Source organism: Phaenicophaeus curvirostris, chromosome 7 (assembly GCF_032191515.1).
Source record: "Phaenicophaeus curvirostris isolate KB17595 chromosome 7, BPBGC_Pcur_1.0, whole genome shotgun sequence".
Lineage (NCBI taxonomy): Eukaryota > Metazoa > Chordata > Aves > Cuculiformes > Cuculidae > Phaenicophaeus > Phaenicophaeus curvirostris.
This window is the reverse complement of record NC_091398.1, coordinates 21,332,708-21,354,568: the sequence shown is the minus strand read 5'-3', so window position 1 is coordinate 21,354,568 and position 21,861 is coordinate 21,332,708. Positions and strand designations below refer to the sequence as shown.

At 42.5% G+C, this 21,861-nt stretch overlaps 2 protein-coding genes across 4 annotated transcripts in view; one reads left to right on the top strand and one right to left on the bottom strand.

Moving 5' to 3' along the window:
• Nucleotides 1–418: 418 nt before the first annotated feature.
• On the top strand, nt 419–14,225 carry LOC138722695 (retinol dehydrogenase 7-like). The gene is made up of 5 exons (XM_069861160.1): nt 419–463; nt 4,707–5,037; nt 11,401–11,659; nt 12,804–12,967; nt 13,774–14,225. The coding sequence occupies exons 1-5, from the start codon at nt 449–451 to the stop codon at nt 14,022–14,024; spliced, it is 1,020 nt and encodes a 339-aa protein (XP_069717261.1). The 5' UTR covers nt 419–448; the 3' UTR covers nt 14,025–14,225.
• A 3,348-nt stretch (nt 14,226–17,573) lies between these two features.
• The window catches only part of LRP2 (LDL receptor related protein 2), a 125,835-nt gene continuing 121,547 nt past the window's right edge, over nt 17,574–21,861 (bottom strand). For all 3 annotated transcript variants that reach the window (XM_069861157.1, XM_069861158.1, XM_069861159.1), the window contains exons 75-79: nt 21,165–21,294; nt 20,230–20,349; nt 20,033–20,140; nt 18,952–19,023; nt 17,574–17,862 (exon numbers count right to left, since the gene is read on the bottom strand). In XM_069861157.1, the coding sequence (XP_069717258.1) occupies nt 17,701–17,862; nt 18,952–19,023; nt 20,033–20,140; nt 20,230–20,349; nt 21,165–21,294 (592 nt within the window). In that variant the 3' untranslated portion in view covers nt 17,574–17,700. The remainder of the gene's footprint in view (nt 17,863–18,951; nt 19,024–20,032; nt 20,141–20,229; nt 20,350–21,164; nt 21,295–21,861) is intronic.

Below are 21,861 nucleotides of genomic sequence, written 5' to 3'. Positions count from 1 at the left end.
GTTTCAAGAGGAAGCACCTATCAGCCCTTCCCAGCTGAGTAGATTAGTTCTCTCTAATGAGTCTTGACTGCCCCAGGCTCCGTTGGTTACTATAAATAGCCAGCAATGTTTACACAACATAGGTAGGGTAAGGCAGCTGAGGGGCATATGCAGAAGGTTAATACCAAGTAAGTCCCTAAGGCAGAAGCATCACAGCACAAGTCATTATCCAAAGAAGGGAGAGGGGCTGTGCTTGTCAGCTGATATACAGCAATTGGAAAGTACTACCAGATACAGAATTTCCAGAAAGATTTTTCTGGAAAAACTATCACCAGTCTTGGTGATAAACTATATGCAGTCTTGGTACACAAGCTTCTGAGTTTGACACGAGCAGTTTCTACATTCTGACAATGGAAATAACTGGCAAAGGCAACTCATGAGCACCTGGAGTTACAGACTGAGCTTGTAGATGTCTCCCCAGAATGTGAGTACTGGCACAAAACAGAACTTGTGTCTATTGCTGTAGTGAGCAGTACCCATTAAATTTATTTGTGTAATAGCTAAAAGAGAAAATTAAATGCTTGGTTTTGAGTGCCCAGACAAGAGAACATGCAGTTCCTTCCTTTCTAAAGTGATTTTTAGCAATTGTTGCTTATCTAAGCAACCTACAGGGTCTGAATAAAATGCTGACTCAGAAATGTTCTTTGCAACATCTGGAATCTTTCTCTACTCTTTTATTTTGAATTATTGGTTCAGTCACCTAAGAGTTTACAGGGTTTCATTTTCTTGTGTCTTTTACTGATGCTGTGGCAAAATTCTGAAGTGCAAGCAATGTAAGGAAAGATACAATCATGCCAAAAAATCAGTCCTCATTGTACCACACTACCTCTTCCTGCAAAATGCTGAGCAGGGCAGTTTGGAGATGTATGTCTTTTAAGGTGACGTATTAATAAAGATCTTAAATTCTCTGCTGACCACCAAACTGAATTATGATACTGACATTTTTACACAGTATGTGAAAAAAGCACTCTTATTCCACAAAAAGAAAGTGCAAAGCCCTGCAAGGGAAGGAATATCTCACCTAAGAATGGGCGATGTGATCTTTTTGTGACTGCATATTTGTTTAATTTATTAGCTGAAGCTCAGGAGGCTTGCAGCTCTGGCAGGATGATCCATTATTAAAGGTTGTACTTCCTAGATTATGGAAAGCTGTTGGGTGGCCTGTCAGAGTATTGTCTCATACATCTAAACCTTCCGCTGAGGGTTACATGAATGCAGTTTCTGAAGAACTCTATTCCCTTAATTTCCCCTTTGCAGTTTTTCTTCAGCATGCCTGGCAGGTCACTCTAACCCATTGCAGAGCATTGACTTCTGGAGGCTTGCACAGCCAGCACAGTGGCAGATGAAGGAACCCAAAGCATACTCAGACTTCAAACCTCACCCCAACCTGAGATTCTTTGGCATGACTACTAAAGCAAATTTGCTGTATGAGTAAAAATGTAATGCCCCTCCCCTTCAGTATGGTCTATGTGCTTCAGTTTCCTCTAGTGCAGAGAAGCAGAGGGATACTGTATTTTGCAGTCATCTAAGGATTTTAAAGGTCTCTCGGTGCAGTCATGCTGCTTTTCTCTAAAATCAATTGCTTTTATAATGGCACTTGTCTAGGCATAAGAAGCCAGGCTCCATCCCAAGAGTTCTCAATTTGCCAGGCAAATATCTAAGATTTAATGGAAAGTAGAATTTGCCTTTAGCTATTTACTGGCTATGTTAGTAATCAGAATTCAATATTTATGAAGATATATCAATACTTTTGAAATATCATGCTGACATTTTCTCTGGAAACACACTCTTTGCCACTTCAGGCAGCTATTTCAGAATCGATATGCCCCTGGAAGACAGGTGGCTTTTTAGTGCTCCACATCAAACAAGAAATATTTTGCATAATGTTGTATATTCACAGAACTAGACAATTTTCTTGGAAGAAAATTTTAACTATTTCCTTTGATTCTGAGGCTAGACTCCTTCCAGCAGCAATGACATCATCTAGCAGAATAAATACTGGCAGAAGGCTTCAGCAGAGCAAAACCAGCCATGGTGCTTGGCATCAAATGTCCATGTGTTGTTGGAGAACGTGCCCTAGTACTTAGGGAAAATGAGGCAGTTGGGCATTACAGGCTTAGGAACAGGGTCCAAGGGGTGGTAGGGGAGAGGAGAGCAGCGGAGGCTCCATGTGCAGTCCTCCCCTCTTACCTGTCACCTCGAGAGCCCCTTGTCTTACATTGCTTCTGTGCCTGTTATTGCTACCTAAACACAGAGACTAATACTGACCAGAGAAGTCCTAGGTGTTTCTCTTACAGAAGTCAAGTAGGTGTCCTGGCTAGGCACTCCAAGCCTTTTTCACAGAGCCCAGTGTTGAATTTAACCTGCTTTCCAGTAGCACGAGCTCACTGCCCACTGCTTCCTTGCTACAGTCAAGGAAGAATGGTGTGGTTTACAGCTCCTGTTTCCAATTAGGTGAATCTTGTCCCCAAATCTTTAATTATTTCATTTACCTTTGTATTGGGGAAAAGGTGAATTGAGTCCCAAGATGACATATCATAGCACTAGCTTGGGGAGTTTTATCAGTGTGGGTTTACAAGAGCCTGCTAGTAGCAACTCCTCTCTCTTTGTGTCAAAATCAGCAGTCAAAGGAAAAGTCATTGCCTGGCGCATCATTGCAAACGGACTGGGCGTATCTATGATCAGCTGCTGCAACATCCTGTTTTCAGACTTTGTATTACAGCACAGAAGCCTGAATTATCTTCAGCTCTCTCAGTGGCCACAGTTTTAGTGGCATTTTGTCAGTTTACACTCTGTGAGTCCCCTCAGAAAATAAATGTCACCACTAGTAATGGTGAAACACTACAAAGATGATTCCAAAGTGTGAAAGGCTGTCAGACCTAACAGAGACATTCACAGCAGGAAAACCACATATCTCAGTGAAGTACCTGAACTAGAGGGCTGACTACATCAGCCATATAATCACAAGAGTGAGATTGGCTGCTAAAATAACCTGCACCGTCCAGGGACCAATCTAACAGACCCCAAATTCAACGGGAACTTCCCTGTAGATTGCACTGTAAGGAGACACAAACTTATTTTTATGTATTTGTTTAACATTCTCAGAAGTCCGTACTGATGCCTACTGATGAACTCAGCTGTATAAAATAAGATCATTAAGTGTTGTCATTGTAGAATTGCCATCATAGAGTTGTTTAGGTTGGTGATGACCTTTAAAATCATCAAGTCCAACCATTATCAATGATGGTAAGTCCAACTTGTTATAATTCATCAGCTATGTGACTGACATAATTATTTAATGAGAGGACAACATTTATTCCCTATCAGATTCTGAGATTCCTTTCATTCCTACTTGGTGACGTCACAGCAAATTTTAGAATCAGAATAAATTCAAATCACTCCATGAACTCAGTAGGAAAAAGAACACCAGCAACCAGGCCTAATACACTAGGCTTCCTTTAATATTCATGTCTTCAGGCAGCAAGGATGTTACACCAAAAATCAGCCAAATGAATGAATGCTTCAGGCAGCTATGAATTAAAGAGAGAGCCCTTCCTCCGTGAGTACTTCCAAGATGTTAAAAAAAAAAAAGAATTTTTGATTATTTTAAGTATCACTTCATTATTTGAATACAATAGCATCTTAAAGGCCAGATGTCTGCACCTCTGTACCTATGTAGGTAACTAGAGCCTAGGTGACTGCTTAGCACCTGTAAAAAAGGTTCTCTTTAACAGGATGTCTGGAACATGCTTACCAGTCTTCCCATAAATACTGACTTTCGTTAGTTATGTTTACATTGCACAAGCCAAAAACATAAAATAGAAAACCAGTATTCAATCATGAAGATTTTAGAAGGCAAGAACTACATTCTACATTGATCAAAAATTTTTGTAATACATAAACAATATCCTCCCCACCAGACTTAGGGAAATGTGTTCCCTCTGTGCTCTTTTGGCTGAAAGCAACATCTCAATGCAGTTTCCCATTTCTTTATATAAACACGCTTCCTATACACAGGATAGTAGGGTATATTGTATCAGTGCTAAACAGGCAGTGAGTAAGCAGACAGAAGACCCGGGCTCTGCCCCAAAGCCCATCTTGTCTAAGGGGCAGAAAGCAGATCACCCATCATCACACAACACAAGTCACACAACATATTAGGCATCACACCCACCGCTACAGCTTAGGTTTTTCCAGTTGTTTTGGGGGTCACTCTGCTTCCATGCTACGGATTAGAAAAGCATCCTGGGTGGCACCATATAGGTGGTCAAATTCTTCCCAGATAAATTCTTCGCCCAACTATTCGCACAGACATCCACAAAAATTCCCGGATGCTACTGTGAGAACTGATGCAGTCATTCCTTTCACTCTGAAACATTTTGAAAGGACAGGGCTGACTACAAAGATTGGTCAGCAGAGCTTGAAAACAGTGGAATACTATTGAAAAGGAGGATAGAGAAGGTTTTGCCAAGACACATATTATTCATGGATCCTGATCACATTGTGCCAAATCTTCCATCCCTGCTCACCCCCAGCTTACAGGGAGTTGGAAGGGCTGCAACTAGAAACAAAGCCCCTTACTGGAATTACGTCTGAGGAAGCTGGTTGGTTGGCTGAGCAAGTTTGCTTCATTGCATTTCTAGATCGTTAACTTCTTTGCTTTGTAGCTCTCACTTTCAGACTCACTGCACATAGCAATTTTGGCTTCCATACTTTCTCTTATAATTTACTGGCTGGCCAGAGACAGTCGCAGAGTGGGAAACCTCGGGGGAAAGCATGTCTTCATAACAGGCTGTGACACTGGACTTGGAAACTCACTGGCTAAATGGCTTGACAAAAGAGGATTTTGTGTCATTGCTGCATGTGCCACAGAAAAAGGAGGCCAAGAGCTACGGTCCTGCACCTCACTCTCACTGAAAACAGTGAACCTGAACTTAGCTGACTCCAACAGCATTGCCAGGGCTGTACTGTTTGTGACAGAAGAGACAGCTGGCAACGGTAAGTGGCAAGGTAATTTCCCAGAAAAAAATATTCAAGTTCTAGTGCCTCTCCACTCTCCACAAAGGCATTTTTCCTCTTACTGATGAAACGTGTACACTTGTCAGTTATGTCATTTCTCAGTTCAAAAAGATTCTCTCCAGTGATGCTTTAGGGCTTCACCTCACTTTCACCAGCAGGGTCCCTAAAATTCTAGTTGCTTTGTTGAATAAAACCAGATCATCCCCAGGAGTGTTTTTCAGATTCTTTTTGGGGCAAGTAAAGAATCTCAAAAAGAGCTGTCTTGACAACAAAAAACAGCCCACCCAATTAGAAATCACTGGGGCAGGGCTTCTTCAGCCCTCATGTACTAAGCAGCAGAGTGATTTGTATGGCTGAGTAAGTCCAACTTCTGTAATGCACACACAAACTTTTGCACTGATCATAACAGTTAAGCACTTGCTGTTTCAGCCAGTTTTCTTACAGTTGTTACATAAGTAACTCTCACTACTGCCATCATATGCCTCTAAGCATATTTCTAAAAGAGGAAGAGTTTGTCCTTGGATGCCTATGAGTGGAGTTAAAAAGACTTAAGTATTGGTTTTGGTAAAGGGTGATAAAAAGTTCTGTGTGGTAAATATATTCAACCATGACAATATATTTCTTTCTCAGCACTGACAGCTGAGACTAGACATTGTTAAGGGCTGCCAAAGGCAATCACAGCACTGCAACTGCCAGCTGTAACACAGTTTTACCAAATATTCAATAGGCTTGTTAATTAACTACTTAAAACAGGAAAACACCTATCTTCTACCAGAAGGACTTTCTCTTCAAAGCTTGTAAAACACTTGGCCTCATCATGAGGATTCCACAGCCTTCTTGAATGCAGTGATTGAGGGCAAAGACAATGTAATTATTAGCACTTACCTCCTCTGGCAGACCCCTGCTTCCAGCTTGTGAAAAACCACACCTTCCTGGTCAGGGTAACTACTGCTAAGGCTGTCACTTCAGTCTGAGAAAGTCTTTGTGGAGGCTGAGTGCTGGACTTTCAGCCTCTCCCTTCAGGGACAGGCTGTCCTCAGCAAACTCTTGGAAGCGTCACTATTTATCTAAAGTCCCTGAAATAAAGGTAGTAAAGCAGTATTATCAATACACAGGGTTAAGATAGTATTTTTAAAAGCGCTGACTAATTCCACGTGTCTTATTTAAGCCTTTAGACCCAGTATATCTAGGAGGCTTGACAGGATCAGAGCTGCGGAGTCCGTTGCAGGTGGACGTGAGGATAATGGCAGGATAAGCAGCTGTGAGGTGGTAGGAAGCAGCTCCATGTACCCGGACAGGTGCAGCCCCAAGGAAGCCTGCAGGAGAATCCCTGTGGTTCAAGCCATGGATCTGATATCAGAAAGTACATCCAGGAGGCTTGACAGTGCTAACAGCCATCTGGATCGGGGCTAGATGCTCTTCCTTTGTGACATGCTTAACCGGCAATGACCGCAGAATTTCTTTGGTTGCCGAATTACACTGCTGACGTAAGCATTCTGCTACAACCGGGCCTTTTGCTTCTGCAGGCAGGCTCGAAGAGTCAACCGCTGCCTGGAGACGGTCCACGAATTGTGTGAAACTCTCACTTTCATTTTGTTTTATTGTGGACCATGGCGACGGTTTGGCAATAACTCTAGAGGCTGTGCGAATGGCTTCTCTGGCCGCACGGGTAGTTGCCATAGCTTCATGGGCCAGCACGCCCTGGGCTTGCGCCTGAGGGGTGATCATTGTTGGGTCTGTTCCCATGAGCCGCTGCAGGCTGGAGCCATGCAGTGGGAGATGTGCCCCAACCACTTGGGCTAGTTGCTTCACGCAGTTGTCCTCCCATTCTTGTTTAAAAACAATCATCCCTGCCCCGTCAAAAATTAATCTACAAGTTTGTTTTATATCAAACGGGAGCATGTCATCTCCCCCAAAAACGCTGTCTATAAGGGTGGAGACCATGGCAGAATTAAGCCCTTTGTCCGCAATTGCTTTAACAATCGCTTGTATGTCCTTAGGGTTTACTGGCGAGTGGACCCTCTGTCCCCCGTCCGTCACCCGGACCGGGAATGCTAGTGTGGCCGATGGGGCCCAATCGGCCCATGCTATCTTTATTTTCCTCCAATCCGTGAGAGGGATTTGTCCCCCTCTCGGGTTTTCTTTAACTCGAGTGGGGATATTTCGGGCTTTTTACTCTATCCACCCCCACTTCCTCCTCCTCCTCCTCTGAGCCTGAGTCGGTTGTGAACCACCCCCGCCAACTAATGCCTGATCCGGAGTCGGAACTCGACTGACCGGTCACTTCCGGGCCCCGATCTCTTTTTGTTGGGCCCCGGCCGCGCCCACTTCCCTTGCGGGCGGGGCCGCTCCCTCCCCCTGGGCTCCCCCCCTCGCTCGCACTCCTCTTCTCTTTCACGTTCTCCTCCCCTTCACACTCGCGCGCGCTCTTCAGTTCCAGCGCTTCCTCCCTATTCCCGCCGGGAACATTCCCGCCCCGCCTTTCCCCTTCCCGCTCGGCGCTATCTTGGGGCGCATGAGGTGGCGGTTTCGCCGTGACCGCCTCGGGCCCTGGTTTCCCAGCGGCGCCCCTGGCCTCCTCGGCCAACCCACCCCAGAAGGATTCCGCTCGTTTCTGTCCCTCTGGAAGCGGGTCAGGGTTTGGGGATTGAGGGGACGTATCACCCTCTCACAAGTATTTAGACTCAGCATAATCATCACCACCTGGGGGGTGCAGAGTCTGCGTGGCCGCCCCGACCCCCAATTTCGGGGTGGCCAGCAAACAGTCCCTTGCCGCCCTCCAGGTCTCCTGCTCCTGCATGGCCTCCTGCAGGGCCTGTACAACTTTCCCCCACGACTTAAGGTTTTTCCCACAACCCGAGGACATCGTCTCCTCGGCTGACGCTCTGTTGCATTTATCCCACACCCCGGGGTGGAGAATATCCACCGGCTGGTCAATGACCCCAATTTCTAAAAGCCTCGCAACTGCGAGAATAAAATCTTTCGGCTTACAATCTGTACCCCACTGCTTATGTAATTGCGATATGACCTTCACAAGGGCTTTCATCTTCCTCGATAACCCGGGAGCGTCCTCCCCGCCGGGCTGGTCCTGCCGCACCGGCTGCCGTTCACCCGATTTCAAGCGACTTCACGATTCCCGGAGCTCCTTCCCGGCTCCTGGGTTTCGGCACCACTTGTTGCCTTCAGTGGCGTTGCCTTCAGAGGCGTGGCGACCAACCCCAGGCTGCTTGGTCCATCAACTCACAGACACCAGTGTGGTGGATGGCAAATGGCCTTTGTTGATGGGTAACACAGCCTTATATAGCTTGGGTTTACAACATCACTTCTGTCTGCTTACTTCATGAACGAAATGCTATTGGCTATCCGGAGGGGGCCCTATCTTTCTGTACAGTGTGAGATCTTCCGACCGCCAGGCCTTAACTACCCACAGGGTGTCTTTCATGGAAAGGGTCATTGGGCACTGGCAGAGGCTGCCCAGGGAGGGGATTGAGTCACCTTCCCTGGAGGGGTTTAAGGGGTGGGTGGATGAGGTGCTGAGGGACGGCTAGAAGAAGGCCGCGTGTCCCCAGGAGCCACAGTTGGTGCTGGGCGCTGCACTGGGCAGGTTGGAGCCTCAGCCTCTCCTGCAGCAGCAGCACCGCTGAGGATTTCGCAAAGCCAGGTCAATGGAGCCCAAGGAGAGAATCCCTGTGGCTCAAGCGATGGATCTGATATCAGAAAGTATATCCAGGAGGCTTGACAGGATCAGAGCTGCGGAGTCCGTTGCAGGTGGACGTGAGGATAATGGCAGGATAAGCAGCTGTGAGGTGGTAGGAAGCAGCTCCATGTACCCGGACAGGTGCAGCCCCAAGGAAGCCTGCAGGAGAATCCCTGTGGTTCAAGCCATGGATCTGATATCAGAAAGTATATCCAGGAGGCTTGACAGGATCAGAGCCACAGAGTCGGGTGGAGGTCTTGGCAGGATAAGCAGGGAGATTTAAACTGCGCCCCGGGAGCACGGCGAAGAGGAGTGTGGCAAAGAGGAGCGGGGCAAAGAGGAGCGTGGCAAAGAGGAGTGGGGCAAAGAGGAGCAGGGCAAAGAGGAGCGGGGCAGTTTGAGCGGGCAGGGCAAGAAGGCAGGGCGCAGAGAGGACCTGGGGACTAGGCAGAAGACACCGAAGACCGTGGTGGCCACCCGAAAGAAGGTTAAAGCTGCTCCGTGTGCTGCAGCAGGCAGGGTGGATGCTGCCACCCAGACGGAGCCACAGTGGGTGCATGCAGCAAACCAGACCCTGGGCTGCAGGCAGTGCCCCCCTCCCACACCAGCTCGTGCCTCTGGTACTGGCCCCACTTGTGAAAGCTGCGCTCGAGTGGGGGAACTCCTTCGCATGGTGAAGGAGCTAAGAGAGGAGGTGAAGAGGCTGAGGACCATCAGGGAGTGTGAGAGGGAGATAGACCAGTGGAGCAGGGCCCTCTCACTAACTCAGCAGGCTGCTGGGGCTGGTGTGTCCGAACATCATCCACCTGCAAACTGCATGGTTGGGGGAACAAGAGATGGGGAGTGGCAGCAAGTTCCTGCCAGAGGAAGGAAACCTGCTCCCCTCACCCAGACAGCAAAGCCCCAGATCCCCCTGATGAACAAGTACCAGGTGCTGCAGGTGGAATCCAGCCCTGAGGATGAGGATGATGGCTCCCACAGCCTAGAATCCTTCCCTAGGCTGCACCATCCTCAGAAAAAGATAAAAACATCCTCCATCAAGAAGAAGAGGAGGGTGATTGTTGTAGGGGACTCCCTCCTAAAAGGAACAGAGGGACCCATTTGCAGACCGGACCCGCTCCACAGAGAGGTCTGCTGCTTACCGGGGGCATCAGTGAAGGAGGTAGCTAGAAAACTTCCTTTCCTGGTCCACGAGACAGACTACTATCCTCTGATAGTAGTCCAAACTGGTAATGATGGACTAGCAAAAAAAAAGGCCAAAACCATCAAGAAAGACTTCAGGGCCATTGGGAAAATGATGGAGGGCTCTGGGGCACAAGTAGTATTCTGCTCTATCCCAATGCTAAATAGAGAGGAGCGGGAAGCCAGGATGAAGAATTCAATTAATACCTGGCTCCGAGCCTGGTGCGAGGAGAGGGGCTTTGGCTTTTTTGATCATGGGGTGGCTCACGCACCCCCAGGCTTTCTCGCTAAGGGCGGGACACATGGGTCTCCTAGGGGGGCTAAAGCCCTTGCTAGTAACCTAGCCAAGCCCATAAATCGAGCTTTAAACTAGATGTGAAGTGGGGGGGGGGGGTTGAGCCCAGGCTAGACATGAACGAGCCTGGACGTGGGGAATTGGTGATTGGGAGAGGGTGCGCGGGTGAGGACCACCAGTACCTCACCACACAAAAAGTGGGGGAGAACACACCTCGGGGTGCTAAGGGAGATGCAGGCACTCTGGTGGTGGCTGCTCCAGTTACCAGGCAGTTGGGAACGAACCCTATTCCCTCTAGGAGGGCTGAAGGCTTGGCAGCTCAGCTGAAGTGCATTTACACCAATGCACGCAGCATGGGGAATAAGAAGGAAGAGCTGGAAGCTGTCGTAGGGCAAGGAGCCTATGATGTCGTTGCCATCACGGAAACGTGGTGGGACGACTCATATAACTGGAGTACGGCTATGGTGGGGTATAAGCTTTTCAGGCGGGACAGGAAGGGTAGGAGAGGAGGCGGGGTAGCCCTCTTTGTAAGGGAGGACTTGGACTCCATTGAGATGGATTGTGGCGATCAGGAGGTTGAGTGCCTGTGGGTCAAAATCAGAGGAGCCCACCAGAAGGTAGATTTTGTGATGGGAGTCTGTTACAGACCACCCAGCCAAGGAGAAGCAGCTGATGAGCTCTTCTATAAACAGCTGTGGTCAATCTCTAGATCAATGCCTAAGGAGAGAATCGGAGATCGGAGCCCAAGGAGAGAATCCCTGTGGCTCATGCCATGGATCTGATCGCAGGAAGGCAACCGAGAAAAAAATCAGTCTCTCCATTTTTATGTAGAGTATTTGAATTCTCTTTTCATAAGAATGTGAGTGCATATTAAGGAGCCCACATACTTGAGTGGATCTGGATAACAGAGCCCAGCATGGTGGTCCACATATCCAGCTGAAATAGTTTTCCTTTTATACTTTATTTGTGGTCTTTTAGAGTCATTTCCTAAGGCCTTCAGCAAATCTTGCCAGGTTTATAAAGTAGATGTTACAAGCAAACCCCAGGCAAATGTGTTCATTTCACTAATGTTTTTGCAGACTGTGTCCTTGGTTCCCAGTGCTATGTATGAAATTCTAGGGTATGATATTGCTCCATACTGAAGTAATTGTTTTTGTAATCCTCTTAGGGCTTTTTGGCTTTGTGAGCAATGCTGAAGGAACAGCACCAGTTGCACCTACTGACTGGCTGAAGACTGAAGACTTCTGCTCAGTGCTTGATATTAGTCTTCTGGGATTGATTGAAATCACGCTCAAGCTTTTGCCACTTCTGAAAAAAGCTGAGGGAAGAGTAATCAATCTAATGAATGCCAAAGGCCTCATGGCTTTTGTAGGGGGTGGCTACAGCCTGTCCAAATGGGGCATGGAAGCTTTCTCTGACACCTTACGGTGAGTAGCTAGAAATAGATGTATGAATCCAAGAAAAGACTCCAGAGGTGTTAGGGAGGGATGACTGCATGTTTGCCCATCTTATTTTCTCTCTGGAAATCTTGCCTAAAGAGGATTTCAGTCTCCAGTACTACAAACAGACTCACCAGGAAACTGCACTGGGAAATCTTCATTTCCTGGAAACTTGGCTAGTGTGCATCTTCTGGGCACATGAATCCACTGCATACAGAAAAGTAAATCAACAGCATAGCCTGGTCAGACAACCAGAGTTTCCTAGTTGCATTTGCCCACTTACAACCTATTTTACTTTGTTCTAATGCTCCACAGCAATCTGAGTTGGGCAATTCTAGGCAGCAACCATATCACCAAAGGTACTGAAAAACTAGGGTGAGCCAGTTATGTTGTACTGCCTTGAGAAGACGAAGGCCTAGCCCAGCAAGTCTTCACAAGGACTAGAGAAGCTGATTGCAAACCATTATGAAGGTTTCTATAAAGAAGGTGTACACCTCAAGGGAATATAATATAAACTAATGGCCGAGGCACATGTGGTCCATTCCTTTACACACTTTTGAACACAGCTGCTTGGCTCTCTTGAGTTGCTCAGTAAGACAAATAGGCCATTTTCATCCTAAAGGAACTGTGCTGCAACTCAAAATTACATAGAGGAAACAATGCTACCAGAAAACACGCTAACTTGTATTATACTAACATTTAATCACTTAAACATAGCCATTTAATCCTACAATGAAGAATAAAATTCTAATCCAATTGAAACATTTTGCTCACTTTTACTCTTTCCCAGGCCCTTGAATAATCTGTTCCTCCTGGAGACTGAAATGATACAACAGTATTTTAAATAGTCAGAAGTTTTAGTTTCATAATATATGACTAAGCTGAAGGGAGGATGCTCCATCCTTTGCATTAGTACAACATAACAGGGAAAGCTGTGAATCTACCCTCATTTATTTGCCTACTGTGCTTTCACAGGACAGACACACTGCTATGAAACTAATTTGAACATCTCAAAAATATTCTAAATTTTAAAGATAAGAATCAAAGTCTCAAATATTCATTTATGTGCCAGACTTTCAACTTATTTATGCTTAATGGTTATGCCATGATGGTCACTCTTTTTTTCTTCTAGAACAGAGATGCAGCATTTTGGAGTGAAAGTAAGCATTGTTGAGCATGGTTTCTTTATGGCAGGAGTAGTTAATTCAGATGTCACCAAGAGAAATCTGTTAAGACTTTGGAACAGACTGACTCCTGAGATCAGGAACACCTACGGAGAAAAATACTTTGTTGAATGTAAGTAGAGAAGGGACCAAAAGCTCAGGGGGGATATTATCAACATATATAAATACCTGAAGCAAGGCTGCAAAGACAACAGAGCCATGTTCTCTTCAGTGGTGCCCAGGGACAGGACCCAAGGCAATGGGCACACACTGAAACTTAAGATGATACTGCTGAACCTTTTTCTGTGAGGGTGACTGAGCACTGGCACAGGTTGCCCAGTGAGGTTGCAGAGTCTCCATCCTTGGAGATATTCAAAAGCTCTCTGGACACAGTCCTGGGCAGCCCGCTACAGGTGACACGGGGAAGTTGGACCAGAGGTCCCTTCCAACATCAACCAACTTGTGATTACGTGAACGTTTGCTGGACTTACTAACATTTGTTAAGAGCCCACTGCTGACAGTTCTGGACTATATGCATGTTTGGTGTGGCCTGTGATATTTGTTCCCATATGAAGTCAGTCAGCTGTGATGTCATGCTACCATCTACAGCCCCTCCATACTTAGAGGTAGAATGTCCAGGGAGAATGAATTACTATGACCCTATGGTAAGTTTATTTGAGAAGCTGTACTGTGACACACTGCACTTATTGCAGGGAATATCTAGCTCCGAATGAGAGGCCAGAGAGGTTTCTGTTTGCTGGGCTCTTGAGCGTACTGCAGCCTTTCTGGTCTCTGCTCTGCTGTAGCTATGCTGCTCTCGGTACTTGAGCTAGCAGTTTAAAGCAAGCCTGAAGCTGTAGACAAACCTTTGACTATAAAGAATCCTCACTCAGAGAATGTTGCATCTAAATGCTCTCACATTTATTTTCTTCTTTGCAGATATTAAAGCTCAAAGATCATTAGTGAAAAGACTGTGTGACTCTGATATTTCTAATGTCATAAAATGCATGGAACATGCCCTGATAGCAAAGTACCCCAGGACACGATACAGAGCTGGATGGGATGCAAAGTTCTTTTGGCTGTTCCTCTCCTATGCCCCAAGCTGTTTATCTGACATGCTGCTACGTATGACATTTCCAGCTCCAGCAGCCAGTAGGAGATCAGCTCCTGAAGTCCTAATTAACATTTAGTATTAAACCAGCATCAGCTCTGTGGAAATAAATATTAATCCTGTCAAAACCAAAAACCCAGATATCCTCTTCTTTACCAGACTGCTTAAATTCCTTTCAGAAGACACTTTCTCCAGTACCCAACCCCCATCCCTTCTTACCTGAATTTATGAGTTTGCAGATAGGCTTGTAAAGGTAGCGTGTTTTTGAAGGTCGTTGTTTATGCTCAGAAATTATACCTCTGTAGTATGTGCATTCATAAAAAAATTCATCTACAAACCTAGTTAATACTACCCATGCAATAAAAAAATTTTAAATAAGAAAAATAACATCACTAAAATAATCAGTTTTTCTAGTAGACTTCATCAACCTATAAGCCTGCTAGTGAACTTGAAATAAAACAATCACCTTTCAAAACACGTATCTTATACACATACCCTACAGAATGTATTCAGTCAGTTTTAGTCATTTATTTCATGGGCAGTTTGTTCATGGGAGTTGCTAAACTTCACAGGCTTCTGAGCACAAGACATGAAATCAAATAACAAAGCGCAGCTATTGCAACATATTCCAAAACTTAAAATTGCAGTATTTGACATTTAATCTCCTAATTATTCAACTGTGTAGTGATAAAACACAAGCTATTTTACAGATATGCAATTACAAGGAAAATCAAAACTACATTGTAGTCTGTTACTATGCAGAGTATCTACTTATACTTTTTCTTCCTAGTATCAGTATAGTTTATGAGGACATCATTAAAAATAATATGCATTCACATTTATTTCATCCTCAGCGTGCTTCACAACTTGAAGAGATGATTATCACATCTATTAAATGAAACAGGTCATTAGTGTATCTACTAAAAATTATTTTGACAGTACAAAAAATGTGTTCAGAATGATAAAATGTTAGTTGGGGTTACTGTGCCTCTTGTACACTATTCCTATCCATTAAGCTGCTAGCTAGAGGCTCACAAACTGGTGTTCCTAAAGATATTAAAAGGGGTAAAGGTTTTATTTGCTAAAGAGCTACACTGGTGATTAATCATTAATGTGCAAGTCAATTCAGCTCACAAAAAATACCATGTGCAGGTCAGAACTCCAAATGCAAGAAAAGGAGTTTCAGCACTTGTGTGTATGAGATGGGGCGGGGCGGTGGGGGTGGTGGGGAGGGTGTGTTACATGCACAAGAAAGGGACAATGTGTGAAGTGTTCAGTAACCTTTAAGTATTTCACTGAGGTTCTGTTCTCTGGCAAATGGCTTCAAGAATAAGTTTATTTTACTTCATTTCATGATAAATACTTGCAGGGCAATAGTTCTCTCTATGTGGCCCGACAGCTGTAAAAAGAGTGTACACGAAAAACTTAATGGTATATGATTTGTAAGCCGTATAAGCAGCAGATTACAGAGCGGTGCCAAGATCTCTAAAAATCAGCCTTCTTTGAGACAGACTGAATCCAGAATTCAAGAATCCAAGCAGGGACTATCCTCATTAAGGGAAAAAGAGTACAATTTAAAATACTGAAGTTAGAACAGAAACTAAAGCTTCTGTTGACCAAAGTACCAAAACTTAAATTTTACATAATCAGAAGGGTACATTGTGGTATGCAACTGAGAGGAAGATGCCCAGCTGAAGCGTAGGAATCCTCCACCACCAGGTATGTTAAACAATCAAATCTACATACTACCTACCTATACAGCATCTCAGGGATGGTTTTCTTCCACACCTGAATAGTTAAAATTGTCATAGGGGACAAAAAGGTCTCTCTGATACATGGCTGGCATATAAGTGGTTTTCTCCAAAACTGCTTCCAAATATTTCTGTTGACAAAGACTATTCACAAAGCTGAAGCTACTTTTTCTTGTGGTATGCAACTGGAGGTGAGTCTCGTGGAAATATTACCTCTGCCTTCTCTCTTTAAAAAAAGATTATGAACTCTTTCCTTAAGAACAATAATATGTCTTTTAAAGAAATCCTTTCTCATAGCCTTACAGGTGTGTATGCTTTGACCAAGATTCTAAGGAATTTTGCTATATTAAAGCACTCAGATATGACATTTAATTGAACTAAGGTTTTAATTGCTTATGCCTATGCTACCTTGATAGTCACTCTCTCACAATCAATAACAAAAGCTTCCAGTCTTGAGGGCCAGCTTATTTAACGTGTAATGGGGCAGTTTTCACTTTCAGTGATACAACCTCAATGGTGTTGTATCAAGAACTGTAGACAGTTGTGTGAAGCAGTAAGCACTATTCTTACTTGATTTTATCTAAAGCACTGTTGTTTTCATCTCGAGTGCACCAAACCCTCCACGACTGAAAAAAAAGTAAGAGTCTTGACACAAATTATGGAATAAGGATGTGATAAAATAATATTTATTAGATTTATTCAGCAGCAGCATTTTCCAGTTATATTTTCTAATCAAAGTACATTACAAAGTAATTATAAGCATTCTAATAAGAAATAGTATATATTTTGAGAACTCAGATATAAAACAATCAAATAGCAGAAGTCTCAATGATTATACTTTTAGGAATCTTTAAATTATATGAGTAGCTAGCCAGGAATGCTGAATAACATGTTCCTGCAGTGGTACTCAGAGTTTTTTCAAATGGTTCACATTATGGAAACTACATTGACTAATTAATAGAAAAGCTAATAAGATATACAGTATTTTCTGATGGAAGGTTATACAAAGACTGCATTAGTAGAAATTGTTTCCCTTTCTATTCATGTCCACCTCAGGAAATAAATAGTCAATAAAATTAAATTTTCACATTAAAATACCTGAATAATTTCTTAAATGAACCAGTATCTTTTGTATTTTGCTGTTTAGAAATAAGCTGTTAAGGAAATCTAGCTATTTCATTTAATAGTACAAATTACTTTGAGACTCCAGCCAAGAACAGAACTATTCCACTGATGAGCAGGAGAAAATCTCATTAAATTAAGTACTTGTGGCACTAAATTCTAAATATATCAGATCTTTTTAAGAATACTATTAATGGAATGGTGTTAACTGGAACCTAAATGAAAATTACATGTCTTATGGATTAGGAAGAAATAATTTTATCTCAGGCAACTAAAATACTGCAAGAACATTTTGCACAGGTCACCACTCAGCATAATGATGCTGCATCGACTCTTCCATCTTTTGTTTAACACAAGATAAACAGACACGCCCATTTTTACATACAGTAGTATATAAAAAAGGTCGTAAAGATGCCCACAGCACCAGTCAAACTTTTAAAAGGTGCTGTTATAAACATATACTCTAACGATCCTGTAAATCGGTAATGTTCCTATATTTGCCTTGTTTGGTTCCTTTTTACTTTATGCATTTATATAATGTATTTATCCCTACAGATATGACCAGTTCCATACAGATCTCTACTAGCAACATCACTGAACAAGATAATCTTTCAAAAATTTACAAATGTACAATATATTTATAACATTACTTTCAGACAGCTTCAGTGCAAAGATATACATATAGTACATCATGAAAATTGTTCATAAAAATAGAAATTGGCATTTGTCAAAAAACAAGGCATAGTTTCAACATACATCCAGCCATTGGCTAAGAGTTGTATGTATTTTTATAAAGCATTTGAATGTGAACCTTACTCTTCTGTTTATAAAAAATATATGTGCAAATGGATGTGACTAATTTTCCCTAAATCGGTTACCTAGTTATACCACAGAGTCCTCTTTAACAAGACTGGCGGTGTCTTTAAATGTGTCCTCTGTTGCTGTATAAGCTAGTGGTTGGTCTCTTTTCAGAGTAATCTTGGGAGGCAGTGAAGGAGAAGGAGAAGGGACATTTTCTGTGTCCTGTTGCTGGTCCTTTTCCATCTGAAACAATAATGACAAAATCCATATTTACCTTCCAATGTACAAAATATCCAGCCTTAACTTTCAGAAACATTAAACTGATATCCAAGTATTTTGCTAAAGTCAAGTGTCATGGTGTAAGTTATTTCTGCAAACCACCAGCTATAACAAAATTAAATGCTAAATTCACATCAGATGGTACCACAACAAACTTACTGCACACACTGAGCCTTCTATTTTAATGTTTAATGCCAGGATTAGCTTGACATGTCTGTTATGCACATACTTTAATGTAGATAACACTGACACTGTAACAGTTTGCAAATTGCCACATTCATAAGTGTTGGGGAAACAAGTCCCTGGCTTCCTGAAATCTCTCTCTCACCTTGCTCAAGCAGTAGAAACCTAAAATCATCACAAAAGGCAGCTAGTTCTAGTTACCTCACTGTGAGACTGAGGTTCTTGAGGCAATTAGGCCACCTGGAAATTTTAAACTGTAAGATGAAAAGGGCTGGAATTACTGGCTCAAGTCAGTGGAACTCCCAACCTCCACACCCAAGCCAGGGGAGAATTCCTCCAGCACACAGTATCGCCTGCTGGCACATCATCTTAATAGAACTGTCTCATCCAGCTGCATGAATGAAAAAAAAGGCTGATGTAGAGACAGGGCTGCAGTATGCAGAGCTATTGAATTTTTGTGCAGTGCTCAAGTGAGGACTGAGAAGGCAGAAACAGACACTTCACTCGCAGTGCAGTATAATAGCCTCCACTGGTGCCGGGTCACTGAGGTGTATCAGAATTCACCACCAAGGTGAAGCCAGCACCTGAGATCGCAGGGCAGGAGCAGGACACAGTGACTGGGATGGGAAAGCAGAGATGTGGGCAATGGAGCTGTGTTGCCTGAGCTGAACGCCCACTGAACACCTCATTCTGCACAAGACACTATAACTTTTCTCAAAATCACTTCAGTCCTACTTTGACGTGCACTGGAATTCCTGTGCTGCTTCACTTAGCAGCAGAATCTACCTATAGCCTTTATCCTATAAAAGCAAGAATGAAGCCCAGCAGTACATTAGCTGAAAAATAGATTCATGCAATATAGAGCAATACCTCTGCATATATCGGGTTTTCAAAATTAGTATTTTGTTTCAATTTTCTCTTGAAGAAACTCCACTTTGATTCCTGAAACACAAAAAGTATTATAACTTTACTCATTTTTTCACAACTTCTCTGGAAACTGATATTACTGTTGTTGGATTTCATGTGTGCTGACTGCTAACACAGTGATGTCAGCTGGATCTTCTTACAGTACTAGGTTGTAATATTAAGCACAGAACCCAACTTTCTTTCCTGCTAGTTAACCAGTTATGGCTGTTTTACCTAAAGCAGTATTCATGAGGCTAGGCCAGAAGGCAATAAAAGTGACTAAATTAATTCATAGAAGTCTTATCACTCCAGACAAATAGGTCAAAGGGGAGAAAAATGGTCTTGAAAGCAAAACAAGCAAAATTACTGAGGACATGGAACTACAACAGGCTGACAAACCTGTCATTTCAAAGGTCATCATAAGTGCTTTTTAGTGCATAATGTCTGAAAATAGTCCTGTAAACAAGCCACCATTCAGATGGATTTTATGACATAAAAATATATCTTCTGTAAATCATGAATAATTTAGATGAGACAATACTTTGATCTTGATTGTTAAAATGTCCTGCAAGAACGCATAGAGTAAGGGTCTCAAATGTCCCTCAAATGACAAATAAACACGAAAAAAATTATGTCACTACACTGACTAAATGTCTTATTTCAATTTTCTGTACCACACCAGCTCCCCCCCAGGTTATCACTGTTTTAAATCAAAACATAATTTTTCTTGGGTTTTCTTTTCATATTTGAGGGTTTCTTTTCATATATTTCAAAATAACTGTGTGGACCACAAAAAAAGAGGGGATTTAATCCTAATAGATCCTTATTGTTTCCTCTGGGTAATTGTGTGTTTACCGTTCTTTTCTCTTATCAAACTGTTCCTGACCAGCTCTTAGTTTGACTTGATACAGATTATGTGCCAACTCCATGGTATTATTTAATTTAAAGAGAGTTGAAACTACCTTGCAGCTTCCCTAACAACTCAATTTCTCTGATTTGGAGCACAAAACAAACAAGGCAGCCTTCAAGCATTTCTGTTCCCTACCTGAGGTGCATCTGTACTCTGAGGGGGTTCCTTCGGACTAGTAGATATCTCAGAGGCATATACAGGATTTTCAAAATTTTCATTTTCTTCACTACTAGCTGCTGCTATCTGTAGGAGAAAGAAAATTAACGTTCTTCAAAGAAAAGAAAGTCCTAAAAGAAAATCAGAAACGAAAGTGAAGTTTAGATTCCTCTCACCTGTGTTGGCCGAACAACTGTAACTGCAGTGGCTGTGCTGGCTCCACCATCTCTGGTTGCATACATTGGATTCTCAAATGTGATTGGCTGTTTCGCTGACTCCACCACAAAATTTTCATTCTATGAATGAAAAACAAACCCAAGCCAATTGCAGTGCAATAAACACAACCATATTCCTAGGAATTAGTTTATAGTCCAATTCTTCATCTCACTGAACATTGCACTTCTACTTTCACCCAAGCTTAGACAAAATCTAGCATCTGTTAAAATCATAACTTTAGTTTATCATCCATTATTTTACTTCCTGACTTCACAGCCTGGACCACTGATTGTTCCAATATTACCCCATTTCCTAGCTGGAAAAAATACTCTCACATTTCAATAACTGGCTCAATGTATTTTATGGTGATGAAAAATTACTCTCACAAATCACACTTTCAACATGGAACAGATTTCAAAGGAAACATAATCTGGAAATAAACGTTTCATTTTAGAGACTTCAAAATTACATACAAATTAATAAGCACTATCTGAAATATAAAAGAATGGGATTCATTCATTTTGTCCCAGTAGGAGTACAAAAGCCTTCAAAAACTTCCTTCTTACAATGTTTTCATATGTGTACTTAGTCTCCATTCATATTTTGACATGAATATGCCAAAATAGGAAAGCAAGTAATCAACTTAATTTCTACCATATAAATCTTGAGAAAAAAGTGATAATTAATTTGAAGAACAGCCTGCATTTGTCCTTGCCCCAGTTTACAAAAATCTAATCCAGGAAATTATCGATGTTTACTTCTTTTTCTAGAACATATTTATCATCTCACCTTTTCTTTTTTAACATAGAAGTTTTTTTTTTAACATTCTCTCTGACAGCTAAAATAACATTAAAAGAACAAAATTTTTAAAAATTAGTTCAGAAAAAAACCTTACCATTTGCATTGCTCTGTCTATAGCAGCGTCTCCTCCAAAGCCAGAGACTCCGATGTCCATATTCACATCTGCTCCAGATCGGAAAGTTACCCCATTGCCATTTTCAGTAGATTTTACAAGGCTGCTTAAACTGTAAAAAACAACAACAACAAATAAGAAAGAGAGAGAACAGATTATACAGAAAGAAAGCTTACAAAACAGATTCTTCTTCTACATTGTTCTTCTAAGAATAATTACCAATTAGAATTTTTCCTGTCTATAAACAAGCTAGTGAGGGCACCAGAAGTATTCCTGCAGTAATTCAACAGGTTTTTGTAACCTAAACTAGCCCATTCAGAATGATCTCTTCTGTCTTTATATGTGCTCATGTTGACATTGAATGAACCCTATAAATTACAATTCCCCCAAATTTACCTACATTTTGACTACTCTTACTTCAGTGCTGATTTACAGACAAATGTATGAAACCACTCAGTTATTCAAACTCATTGAAACCAATTTTAAAAAAGGTAGCTAAAATGGCATATAAATTTGTGGACACAATTCCAAGAACACCTATACTAAAGATGTTTATGCATGCAAATCATGAAGATACCTACAGGGTACTGGTTTCATATAAGCAAATGTTCAATCTGCGTATAGAATTATGGTAACAAGTTCATATTAGATTTGTATGAGAAATACTGGAAATAGGCTG

Excerpts from the sequence above, each read along its gene's own strand:
- LOC138722695 (XM_069861160.1), top strand. Across the intron at positions 5,038-11,400 it reads AGAAGAGACAGCTGGCAACG|GGCTTTTTGGCTTTGTGAGC; the intron begins GTAAGTGGCAAG and ends TAATCCTCTTAG. Across the intron at positions 12,968-13,773 it reads AGAAAAATACTTTGTTGAAT|ATATTAAAGCTCAAAGATCA; the intron begins GTAAGTAGAGAA and ends TCTTCTTTGCAG.